This window comes from Lacerta agilis, chromosome 2 (assembly GCF_009819535.1).
Source record: "Lacerta agilis isolate rLacAgi1 chromosome 2, rLacAgi1.pri, whole genome shotgun sequence".
Taxonomy (NCBI): Eukaryota; Metazoa; Chordata; class Lepidosauria; order Squamata; family Lacertidae; genus Lacerta; species Lacerta agilis.
In genome coordinates, this window is record NC_046313.1 from 34,114,058 (window position 1) to 34,127,585 (window position 13,528).

At 43.2% G+C, this 13,528-nt stretch overlaps 1 protein-coding gene and 1 long non-coding RNA gene across 3 annotated transcripts in view; both read right to left on the reverse strand.

Annotated features, from left to right (window-relative positions):
* Positions 1-13,528, reverse strand: part of LOC117041092 — a 157,003-nt gene that overhangs the window by 93,380 nt on the left and 50,095 nt on the right. The window lies entirely within an intron of this gene.
* LOC117041091 (NADH dehydrogenase [ubiquinone] 1 alpha subcomplex subunit 3-like) lies at positions 6,409-6,663 on the reverse strand. The gene has a single exon (XM_033139450.1). The coding sequence runs from the start codon at positions 6,661-6,663 to the stop codon at positions 6,409-6,411; it is 255 nt and encodes an 84-aa protein (XP_032995341.1).

Sequence of the window (13,528 nt, forward strand, 5' to 3'; positions counted from 1 at the left end):
AAAAAAAAAATAAAAAATACAACAAGCCAATTCAAAATGCAAGATAGCTAAAAATAATAATGACCACTTTCCCATCAACTAGAAGGTACCCTTTGTGTGGCCGCATGCAGTACCTCGATCCCTGACACAATGGCAGAAATTCCTGGTCCACCTCCCCACATCATGTGGGAATACGTTTCAGGGTTTTCCCGCGTGATAGCCGCTTTGTTAATCCTTCCGCGCTACTGCGTGGAAGGAAAAAAGATCCGGCCAGAGATTGGAGCCTGGATCCCTCCGCACCTCCCCGAAAGCGCGCCAAGGAAGCCTCCTAGTAATGGTCGCAAGGCTGGTTTCCTGCCCGGAAACACTCGTTACTGCAATGCTGTTATTGGTTGATGCTTATTTGATGACGCTGTATAATTTGCAAATAAATAGCCCTGCCTCTGTTAGCTTGACGACGAGTACGAGCAGAGCGACAGAGAGCTCGCTCGCATTGAGTGCACTTGAAACTACCGACTGCAGTCTCTTTATTTTGGCCTCCTTTCTGCTTCTTCGGCCACACCTTTTGCTTTGCTTCTTGCTGCCTATCCTATCCTCTTCAGACCTTCTGCAACTCCTAAAACTCCTCACGACCTTCAAGAACCCTCATAACCAGCGAACCTTCATAACCAGCCGGAGCAGGCTCTCAGACGAGTGGTTATCCCGGCAACTGGTTATCCCGACAACATCACAGCCCTTTGAGGTTCCCGCCAAACCTCAGTTCTAATGAACCTATCTGTGGCGGGGGGAGAGCACGCAGTCACCCGCCCTACCCTACCCTACCTTTGTTTAATGCTTTTTTATTACAGGTTAACTTCTTTTACAGGTATGCGGGTGCTGCTACGGTCTTAGGATGGTTGCTGTTAAGGAATTTCCCTGCATTGGCAGGTTTCATCTTCCCTATAGCAGATGTCGCAACTTTGGCAGTTTTAGGCCTTGGGCGGAATCCTTTACTCTATCTTCCCTAAATGGGGGGGGGGATGAAGCGGTGATGCGCGTGTCCCCCGCGACGGTGATCCCAGAGTTCCCCATTAAAGGGGCTGAGTTGGAGGGGAGTCACTGACCATATGCTGAAAGGTTGTCAGTGCACTCCCCAGAGTTGCGCTGAAATGGGGGCGGGCACTCTGCAAAAACAAATGTCTTCCAGAGCTAGCCCACTTCCCAGACAGACCTGATTACCCTGATGTGCCCCAGATCCCCGACTGGGGACTGGGAGGGATACATGCCCAATGCCTAAGCCAAGGTCTTCCTGAAAATTTAAATAAAGTTGTGGCCAATTTAATCCCATAACACATTGTCGTGAGTCATTCATTTCTTCCGGGTGGCTCTTGAGGTTGGGGGTCTCCACCTGAGCACGCAAAACTACAGCAGGACAGGATCTAAAAGCAGCAGATCATTAAAGATTGTAAAAAGTCTTGTCCAATACACACTGAAAGCAGGAACCTGGCACACCTCGAAATTGGGCCCCAAAGGCCTGTCTTATTTACCTTATCTCATGTGACAACAGGATAAAGAATACCATCTTCTGAAACTGCTCTTAAAGCTTGGGGAGATATGTATGGAGAAGGCAGTTGTGATAGATTGAAGGGGAAGAGTTTTTTTCCTTACTGGCTGACCTGGTTTTTTGTATAAGGGTCTACCCCACTCCTCCAAAAAAGAAGTATGATTGACTGCCACCAGACAGAATGACCCTACTACCCTAGTAAAAAAAGGTAAAGGGACCCCTGACCATTAGGTCCAGTCGCGGACGACTCTGGGGTTGCGCGCTCATCTCGCTCTACAGGCCGAGGGAGCCAGCGTTTGTCCGCAGACAGCTTCCGGGTCATGTCGCCAGCCGCTACTGGCAAACCAGAGCAGCGCACGGAAATGCCATTTACCTTCCCGCCGGAGCGGTACCTATTTATCTACTTGCATTTGATGTGCTTTCAAACTGCTAGGTGGGCAGGAGCAGGGATTTGAACCACTGACCTTCTGATCGGCAAGCCCTAGGCTCTGTGGTTTAACCCACAGTGCCACCCGCGTCCCATACTACCCTAGTAGGTACAGTTAACTGAGGAGTTTCTGAGCCCCTCCCTTCCTTCCAGCCACAAGAAAGTATAAACAAGGAGAGAAGCTCTGGATATACTTTCCCAAAGTCCAGTGGAGATAAAACCTGGTGAAATGTCCTTATAACATAAGCTTAGTTTTCACAACCATGTAGTCAGCATGTTGAGAACATTTTAGTAAGAAAACAGTTTTAAACCAACGAAGCCAAATGCCCAAATATAAAACTTGTTGGAGGAGGGAGGGGGCTGCTGTATGTAGAAACCTCTGTCTTTTGCATGACTGGCCTACTGTTCAAATGCTCCACTCACTTTCACCTCAGGCCCCATCCACCTCATGTCCGCCCCACCCTGCCCCCCCCGGCAACCAAAAGACTGTCCATGAGGGAATGCAGGCCTCAGGCTGAAAAGGGTTCCCCCACCCCTGAGAGAGCAATGTCCAGCACTATGACCAATTCACAACATGACCAATTCACAACATTAAAATCATTGTGGCGAAATAAAACAACTACAACTACAACTCTACTCCTCACTGTTGTTAGGAAATAGGAAATGTCAGACAAATGCTTAGATGTAGTAGCAAAATAAAAGCATATTGTCGCTTATTTAAAACTTCCATGACTACTAAGGCAGTATCAAAACAGTTTCAGGTTTCAGTTGTGGTTTTTGAAAGCTGGGATTGGCATTGCAAGAAACACAATTATTCAAAGGACAGTAAGGGAGAAAAGAGTGGGAGTGAGTTTGTACCGGAATGAATCTGTGGGTCAGCCCCCCCCCCCCCGTCGTGCTGCTCATCCCTCACTTCCATTTTCATAGGTCTGAGATGAAGACAAACAGGCTCTAATTATTTTTTGCTTGCACAGCTGAGCCCTTCAGCCCTCCATTTCCTTACCTGAACACTCTCATTCCAAGCTGGTTATATATGACCAAGCCCTGTGGCTGCATTTCTTCTTCAGTGGAACTCTGGTGTCACTGCTATCATAGACCCTTTCCTCAATTTCATTTTCTGAAGTGAGAGGCTAATAAAGAATGTTAATTTACTCGGGCTGCCTGTAATGGACCAGGCGGTGAACCAAGCATACCCAGAGGTTGGGGGAAAAGGATAAGTTTTACGAAACAAGATTGGTGTCAGTCTCTGTTCAAGGGTATATTCATGCCTTGTGGTTCATGCCTGAACAAGATTCTACACCTGCTTCACACTTTTCCTTAAAAAAAGAAAATCAGGTACAATACACACTGGCCACACGCCATATTTGTGTCTTTATATATGCTTGTCCCACGCTCAGGCAACAACAACAAAAGGGACAGATTATGGTTGAAGCTAAACATGCATGGTGCACAGTTCAGTTCAGATGGGTGGGCAGTGTGTGCTTACTTTGTACTCTGGGATCATACCCCGATATGCAAAATTCTTGTTTGAATCAGTTGTCAGTCTCTTAGATGAGTAGAAATACTTGGGGCAACAGATCCTTACCTAGGCCACATCCACACCACGCATTTAAAGCACTATGCCACTTTGAAAAATCATGGCTTCCCCCAAAGCATACTGGGAGCTGCGGTTTGTTAAGGGTGCTGAGAGTTGATAGGAGACACCATATTATCACCTTATTGCTCACGAAATCACAACCCATTGTCCACTCCCCTGACAGAAAACCCCCCTTTCAGGTTTCTATTCTCTGGAATTTGGTATAGCCAGGTCCAGACGGCATCCACTTGAGAGTTCTTAAAGAGCTCAAATGAGAAATAGTTGATCTAATGAAAATATGTAACTTACCCCTAGTGTAAGTCTCTGTACTCAAGCAATGGGAAGGGGCCACCTCAACTTTTAAAATGGGATGGGGGGGGTTGTTGTCTGGGAAATTACAAGACAATTGGTTTAACATCTGTTTCAGGAAAACTGGTGGAAAACATTATTAAATATAAAATTACCGAGCATGCAAAGGAAGGGTGTGGAACCTCCAGGCTGTGCCCCTGATGAGCCCAGACAGGGATCCACATCTGGTGAAAAGTCACACCCAACTTGATATGTGACATATGGGGCAGTCTCGCCACTGATCAGCTGACCAGTAGCATCTGCAAAGCCTCATGCAAAGTGCTACCTCTAAGGCAAGCATGAGCACCTGTACCTCTCATTAGAAATTAACCACTGGAAGGTCATGGACGATATTTATCTCCATCAGGAAAAGCAGTTCAGAATTAACATATCTGATGGAATCACATATCTTCTGAGTTAGCCAAAGCAGACACTGGGCTGCAATTTGTAATTAAACTCCCTCAGCTAATGATACTGCATTACAAACCTAGATCAGTTTAATTACAAAATGCTGTCACTTTGAGTCCTATTATATCAAGTAGCAAACAGATGCATATGCCTTGAGTCCCATCAGCTAGGAAAGAAAGAAAAAGTGACCCACCCCTCAATATGTTAAAATGTGAAACTGATACAAAGAGCAGCACGCAATCACAGCAGGAGAGCTAAAAACAGAAAACCAAAAATATATAACTTTTGGGAGGTCAATAATTAGACAAGAGGACACTGACCATGTAAAATACAATTTTGTAATGAATACTTATGTGATGGGCTTTTCTCTGAGATTAGAAGTAGACAATCAAATCAAGGCAAAAGTGAACATGCCCTCAAAGGGGGGGGGGAGGAGTTTGTAAGACAAATGCAATTATACCATAAATATGTGCACTGCTATATGTTGTATAAGAAAAAGGCTCAAGAAAAACTCAGAATTAAATTTTATGGGGAGGGAGCGGAATCTGCTAATGCTTAGTAAATCTGCCATCTTAATCATCATGTATATATTCATTTGAACAGGATCTTGAAAGTTTAAGCATTGTCTCCGCCTTGCTTTATGTTTCCCTATCTACAGTAATACAAGCTGTTAACAATCTGATGTTAGAGCTATGCTGAGTGCCCATTTATGTTGGTCTGAAACAAATACACTGTTCCATATTCATGAAGCTTCCATTCTGTTTGCAGAGTAAATATGACAGCAAATTGAATTTAAAGTCTTGAGTCCTCAGTTAAGAATTTTCACATTCAAAACAATGAATTTTCAAAATCTGAAACATATAGCTATGGGAATTGTCCCAATACTGACATGTCAGATGCTTTGTACATGCGAGAGCTGGAATGGAATAGCAACTAAGGCCCAGTGCAGATGTAGTATTAGCAGTCTCCAAACCATGGTTTAGGAGACTGAGAATATGGTACATATACGGTACATACTCCTCCTTCCTTTCTGACCATGAATTCCCTCCTCCGTTCCTATTTATTATTGACTAGAATCATGTCTATACCAGGATTGACCAGAGATAGCTTTAATCATGGCTTGAAATTTTCTAACCCTGGTCCCAAAGCTAAACAGAGTTATCATCAGCTTTGGCTAGTTTCAGTAGATTCTCAAGGTTGCAGTATAGCTACCAACAGCTGTCAGTGGCGTGTGAGGAAGGGCAGTGATGCTTTTCTGATAGTGGTGCTGCGGCTAGCCTGGATGGATATGGGGTGAGAAGAGATACTAGTGAGGCCAGGGGACACAGGTTTGGTAGCATGGGGACACTGCTGCCAACCTGAAGTTCCCCTGACTTCACCACCACCAACACCTGACCCTACCTGACCACATCTCCTTCCTGGCAAGCAAGAGCACTGCTCCCAGCAAGGCACCACTGCCACTTTGCTTGCCATGTGCTGTTGTTATTCGTAACAGGGAAGGGATGGGAGAATCTGTAGAGGTGGAAGAATGGGGCGGGAGCACATAAGCCCACAGCATACTCCTGGTTGCTGAACAATGGTTATGAGACAGGCACGTCTGCTCCAACTATAGGAGCAGGGGATGTGAGACAGGAAGTTCCCAGGTTAAGCCTCAACTCAAGTTATAATCTTTCTGCCCCGTGTACAATACTCACTGGTCTGCTTTACAAATGTGTTTTAAGGATTGTTGCAATAACGTACATGGAGGGCTTTGCAAAAGGCATTGTATAAACACTAATATCATAACCTACCAAAAAAAAATCATGCTTGACATTGAATAAATGCATTTTCAAAGTTTTGGGGGGGAAACTATCCAATGACCATATTGAATCGGAATTCTTTAAAACAAACACACTTTCCACTCCAGGTAGCTTTGGCCTTAACTTGACATTATGATTCCAGTGACCTGGTTTTCTTCACTACTTCAGCACAAGGTGAAACTGTAAAGCAGTTGACTGCATTTTTTTTTAAGTTAGCAAGTTTATTATATCCTGGAAATGTTACACATGTGCACAAAAGAGCAGAGAGCAGTGCATGCCTGGGTTGCCACTTCAGTGGTCGTTCTCTAGGTCTGTGCATCACAATGACCTATCTCAGAAGTTCTTTAGACGGCCCTTCCTTGTCACAAGAGTGGGAGGGAATATCTGGCATATTGCCATCATCCTGAACCAGAACTGGATATGTATATGATGCAGCCTGGTTGATCATGGCACTGAATTTCGTTAAGGGACTGACCCAGGGTCCCAACAAAGTCATAAAACCAATGCCGAAAGAAAGAACGATAATTTGATCCTTTGACCATGCATTTTTCAGAAACAGGATCATTTTACTCAGTGCAGTCATCTTGGAAGGTCAGTTGACTGCATTTTAGGCCAACAGAGAGATTCAAAAAGCAGGTTTCTGCCTCACCTGTAATTCTGAACACTATGTCAAGAACAAATGTTTGAAAAGACACCGATCTTCCTGCAAATGCAAATACAGTGGTACCTCGGGTTACAGACACTTCAGGTTACAGACTCCGCTAACCCAGAAATAGTACCTTGGGTTAAGAACCTCGCTTCAGGATGAGAAAAGAAATCGCGCGGCAGCAGCAGGAGGCTCCATTAGCTAAAGTGGTACCTCGGGTTAAGAACAGTTTCAAAATAATAATAATAATAATAATAATAATAATAATAAGAAGAAGAAGAAGAAGAAGAAGAAGAAGAAGAAGAAGAAGAAGAAGAAGAACAGTTTCAGGTTAAGAACAGACCTCCAGAACGAATGAAGTTCTTAACCCGAGGTACCACTGTAATTGCGATTCTATTAGAGTCAAAAGTTTCAGGAGTACCTCAGCATTTTGAAAGATGCTTACAGGCATCTGTTAGTGGAATTACTCTAAAATAAAACTTTCAGGGTCCCTCCCTTTTTTGAGGGGTAGGAAGTGGCAGAAATCTTACAAATGAAATGAAAATGTGCTGGTGATGATTTGCATGGAAAACGGGGGTTAAAACACACACAGATACACACCAGAGAGCCATATTTTCAACTGATCTTGTGCTTGCTTCTGTGTCATAAGATTTATTCCATCATTAATCACTGCCCTTCCTTCATCCATGTTAAATATAAAAATGATTAGGAAAGATCCCCATCATGGTTAAAAAAATAATTAGCTGCTACATCATGTTGCACACATTCAGACAGAAAGGAGTGATTAAATTAGGAATATTAAAACCCCATTAATCTGTGCTCAACTTAAGCTCTGCTTGTTCATCTCACTGTGGCACTTATTATTTCTGACACTGAAAGATATTTGAATTACTAGCTGAAACAAGGTCACTATCAGAAAGATGTCAGGTCAGCAATTAGTCAAAGGTGGGAGAAGCTCCCCGAACTGAGTCATGCTTGACATTCCACAAATGTGTCAAGATCTCCTCACTTCTCAATGTCGTTTGGGGGAAGCAGGTCACTTGCAGGAACCTAAGAGCATGCAGATAGCATTAGGAGCTAGTTATTATAGGGCTGCATTTGACACTGGTTGACAAAGCCTATGCAAGCACACAGTGGTCAGGACACTAGCTGGTGACATTGTTGCAGCTAGCTGTGGCTGTTCACCTGTGGGACTTTTGTATGCACAATGTTCGTGCCCAATGCTCACTTTTGGCTAAAAGCAGCATGCTAAGAGGGTGCTTGTTTGTTTGTTTGTTTGTTTGTTTGTTTGTTTGTTTGTTTGTTTAGTCATTTAGTCGTGTCTGACTCTTCGTGACTCCATGGACCAGAGCACACCAGGCACTCCTGTCTTCCACTGCCTCCTGCAGTTTGGTCAGACTCATGTTGTTAGCTTCGAGAACACTGTCCTCGAAGCTAAGAGGGTGTCACAGAGCTATTCACCAGCAGTACCATAAATACTTCATACGTGCAAGTATATGAGGGGTGGGGATGTCACTGGGTACAGCCTGTTGCAAACATTTGTCAGACTCTAAATCACTCTGAGATTACTTGCAAAGGAGGCTGGGGCAACTCCATGGACCAACACTAGAAGCTGCCACTATCTTTTTGCTTTACAATCAGCTGGGTGGTAGTACCTTGGTATCTACCGGTACATAGAGCCACAAGTGAGCTGACTGGTGCTGATCCTGTGCTGCACACCCTACTTTCCTGCATAGGATGCTTCCTTATTATAGTCAGATCATTGATATGTCTATACTGACTGGCAGCAACTCTCCAAGGCTTCAGGCAGGAAGTCTTTCCCAGACCTATATTTATTTATAAGGTTACAATTATACATTAAAAACAAGTGAACAGTAAAGACCATCCCAACTGAAGCAGAACAGTGAATTCAACAGAACAGAAAGAATAAATGCCATGGTGCACCTGCAGAAGCACAACCAGACGCCTTCACCTGCCCCAGCTGCAACAAAACATGTCTCTCTCATATTGGTCTCTACAGTCACAGATGGTGCTGTAACTCTCTAATGGTTTGACTTCACCCTTGATGGCACACTCTTACATTGTCTCCCAAGAAAGACAGATGCCAACAACTGAGGGAACCAAATTTGACATATCCTTCCATCCCTACATGGGACGCAGGTGGTGCTGTGGTCTAAACCACTGAGCCTCTTGGGCTTGCCAATCAGAAGGTCGGCGATTCGAATCCCCGCGACGGTGTGAGCTCCTGTTGCTCTGTTCCAGCTCCTGCCACCCTAGCAGTTGAAAAGCACGCCAAAAAGTGCAAGTAGGTAAGGTAAACGGCATTTCCATGTGCTGCTCTGGTTTTGCCAGAAGTGGCTTAGTCATGCTGGCCACATGACCCAGAAAAACTGTCTGCGGACAAACACCGGCTCCCTTGGCCTGTAAAGCGAGATGAGCGCTGCAACCCCAGATGTAAAATCCATCTTCCTTCTCATTTTAAGAAGAGCTCTTTTTTAATTTTTTTTTTAAAGAAGAGCTGATTTTGAAGCATAATGGTGGCTGGAGACTGAAATCAACTGAAATGGTACCACACAGATTATTATAGCTGCTCTTCCATTTGGAGGGGAGCTCAGGAAGTGGTGATTATTGAAGCATCCCACCAGAGCTGTCAACCTTCCTCTTTTTTTTGCATTGGGAAACGGACCTGGAATAAGGGGATTTCCCATAAGAAAGGGAAAGTTGACAGCTATGCATCCCACCCCCTCCACATTCTTCCCCCTCCTGATCTACAAAAAAAGCTAAAATAGTTTTTTTTTTTATAAGGTTAGGCCTCCCAGGCATGGCTTGCACTCACTCTGGTACTAGGCTAGGGAAATGGCTCAGTGGCAGCTTCTTATGTCCTGTAGCGCTAGGACAGCTTCTCTAAGGTTGCTTGGGGGAAAGAGACTGTGTACACTCCAGTATTTGGTTCTGCTCAAAATAATCAATGTGAAGAGCACAACCCTGAAACATCTGAGTATAAGTTAGCAATGGGCGAGCCATATACAGGCGAAACTCGAAAAATTAGAATATCGTGGAAAGGTTCATTTCTTTCAGTAATTCAACTTAAAAGGTGAAACTAATATGTGAGATAGACTCATGACATGCAAAGCGAGATATGTCAAGCCTTTATTTGTTTTAATTGTGATGATTACGGCGTACAGCTGATGAGAACCCCAAATTAACAATTTCAACTTTGAGGTTTTCATCAGCTGCATGCCATAATCATCACAATTATAACAAACAAAGGCTTGACATATCTCGCTTTGCATGTCATGAGTCTATCTCACATATTAGTTTCACCTTTTATATAATATGATTATATATATATGATTATATATATATGATTATATGATTATATTATATATGATTCTACCTCATATATTAAACTGCAGTAGCTAATGAAAACAATGGCTTACATAAATGGACTTTTCCACGATATTCTAATTTTTCGAGTTTCACCTGTATGGCTAGTCTTGGCTTGGTTCAGAGGTAAGCCAAGCTTGGGCTTATCCACATTTCCTTTCCTTCCACTCCCTTCCCCACAGGAAAACCGCTTCAGAGGAGCAAATGGCAATCTGGGTTTTCCCGGATTACCATATGTTCCTATCTGTCACTAGGAGTGGATTTTTCTTTGCTACATGGCACTTATTTCCCTGCCGGTAAAATGTCACATGCGACGTATTTTCTTTTAACTTTTAGAAGGCAGAAAGAGGAAGGAGGAGTCTCAGTTTCTGAGTACCCTGCTGATCACCCTCATCAGCTGGAGCCAGCCCCTTTTGTTCACTTCCAGTGTCTACCTGTCGTATGGGAGCCTTTGGTAAGAGGGAAGACATACTTGCCACCTTGATTTACAGCCACCACCATGCAAAGCGTTCACTCAGGATCCCAGCTTCCTATCAGCAGGCCACCTCTCTTAAGCTATTTATTTGAAGGCCTGCATTCCTGAAATAGTAACTTCCAGGGCACCTCAACATAATGCATAACACAGCTGGATGCTATAATTTTTTTCCCCTTTGCACCTCCCCCTCCACTTCCTTAAAATCCATTCCAAGTGACTGACATTTGCTGAGTGTATTTATGCAGCCCCTTCTAATCCCTTCAGAATATTAAGACTGCATTACTTTGTCTTTGGTTACATTAACTTCAATTTTCCTTATGAGTAAGTATTTGGTGAAAAATTAATATAGTGAAGTTGAAAAGAATCTTATGATGGGAAAAGACTAATTTTGTCTCGTGGCTGCTCAGATACCAGAGTATACTGGGGTTAATGTAATTAACTTACAATTTTAGCCTGGGTTGTGTACATACACTGAATCTCCCGGCTGGAAACAAGATTAGATTTTATTACACTATATATCCTGGTTATCTTCACCATGCCTACGATATTACTTCCCTCAATGACTTCAAGGCTCTTTGCTGCAATGAAAATGCAGAACCATCTGGTACAGAGCCCATGCAGTTTATTTAAGGATTTAATTAAGTGCTCTAAATGGAGAGCTTCTCCGAATTAACATTTTAAATGTGACTTATTGCAGGTTTAATATTGTCTTAATGCCAACCTGGGAAACTCCGTAGCCAAGTTGTTGACGTTTAAATTGAATTCATTTGGGTGGCTCCAGGGGGACTCATTAATTAATCTAAACAACTAATGGGGATTGGTTCTGACTTTTGATGAAGATTATTTACAGAGACAATTTGCTGTGAATAAAGAGTCACAGTAGGCATATGTTTAATTGAATTCTTTTTTTTTTTTTTAAGGACATCTCATTGTCTTTAATATCAGGAATGCATCTTATGAGAAAGCTTTGAAATGCCATGAAAGGAAGGGTGGCTGGAAACTTCCTCACTGAGTGCTAATAACAAAGGGAATGGGTAATTACATTTGCCTGTGTAATTTGCAGCTTGTAAGGGGACAACAGGTCTGCCTCGTTAATAACATAAGCAGGAAGAATTATGTCCTACGGGCAGCTTTTGGGTGGTAATCTGACTTTATATATTTTACTAAACAGTCATGAATTGTGAGGCTTGAAGGAACCTGAAGGTCATCTAGTCCAGGATCTTGCATTGGAGCAACACACACCATCCTCACCCCTACAGGAAGTTCCCCAACCATCAATGAGTGGTACACTTTAGCAGGTACATTGGGACAGTGCCTTCTCAGCAGCAGCACCAGAAGAGAAGGTTCCTCTATAACCAGGCCTTTTGCTGACTGAACATTCTATGGCCTTTTAAGCTGGGTGATGGACGGTTACTGTTTTTGGTTTTTGTTATGTTATGTATTATACTGTAAATTGCCCTGTGAACCTCGGATGAAGGGATGTATATTAAACAAACAAACAATACAACAACTATTATGTGGCAGCCAACAAAAGAAAGATGGGGTGAGAGTAAGTGTGGAATAACGACACAGCAAGAAGAATCCTAAACTGATACAAAAGAGAAATATTCATCCTAAAATATTCAATTTCTCCTGAGAAGGTTTCCAGACATCTGAATATGGCATGGTGCAGAATCACAGAGAAACCCATGTGTCAATCCTTTTTTCCTTTGTCTTCCACTTTCCACCATACAATGATTGTAGTGATATGTGACCTTGAACTCAGAACAATGCCTTCTACGGACAACAGGGGTGTCAACTTGAATAAAATATTGTGGGGGCTCAGGAAAGCCCTGCCCTGCATAACTGATCACATGACGCAGTGCACACACACCATTTGAATGGGAATGCCCATCAACTTTTGGGGGGCCCAGCCCCCTCAAAGCCCCCCACAGCCCCTAGGATTTGGCACCTATGATGGGCAATGTCATATACTGTATTTTTTGGCATAGAAAGTGAAGTTTTATTCTTTAGTCTTTTTAAAAATAATATTAGACTTTTACTATTATTCTACCGAAGTCTCTGGCATTCATTAAACAATGGTCATCTACTCCTGGCTTCAGTCTAGTTCAGAGATGCAATTCTGTCCAGATTGCATACTTTGCTATTTTCAGATCACAATGTAATAATAAATATCCTTACATGGGACTTGATGGCAGTTCCAGATGGCTGTAGGTGAGCAGCTTATTTATTTGTTTTGGGGAATTTTCTGTCCTGTCCTTTTACAGTAAAGACAGCACTTCTACAGCAAAGGAAGTCTGAATAACACTGTTAAAAGTTTTAAATAGCTGGTGGAAGACTGGTGGAGAGGGGAGTCCAAAGATCCCTCTCAAGGAATGGAGGACAAAGAGGCGCTCTCTCAGCTTACTTGAAAAATCTGCCAGATTTGGGACAGAGAAGAGCACCCCATCAGGTCTTAGGGCAGGATAGTAAAGGAGATGACTAACCTAGACCTAATATATATATGGCTTTAAAGGTAAACTCCATCCCCTTGAATTGTGCCAGAAAGAAATTGGTGGGATAAAGGGTGTACCATTTGGGAATATGCATGCATGCATGTATGCAGAAATAGCCTCAGCCTTCCCAAACCATGGGTGCACCCACAGTGCTAGTAAATATCCCAATAGGCAGCGTAGTGGTGTCTATCCTAATAGGATGGGTAGACCAAGAGGAGCATCGAGCAGGGAGCTGGGGTTGAGGGGTAGGGGAACAAAAGCACAATTTTTCCATCTTAGCTCTCACATCTCTTCTTAGTGTTTAAACAGAAAGGGTGTGCAGAGGAGCATTCTTAGGAGGATTCCTGAAGTTTGAAACAGACAGGCCTTCTTTAGAGAAAAGCCAAATATCATGTATGTTTTGACTGTTTTTCTTCCTGTCTTCACTAGCTCCCAATAGGGTAAG

What these genes read in the sequence shown, in the direction of transcription:
- LOC117041091 (XM_033139450.1), bottom strand. Translation starts at nt 6,663, where the DNA reads ATGACTGCACTGAGTAAAATGATCCTGTTTCTGAAAAATGCATGGTCA.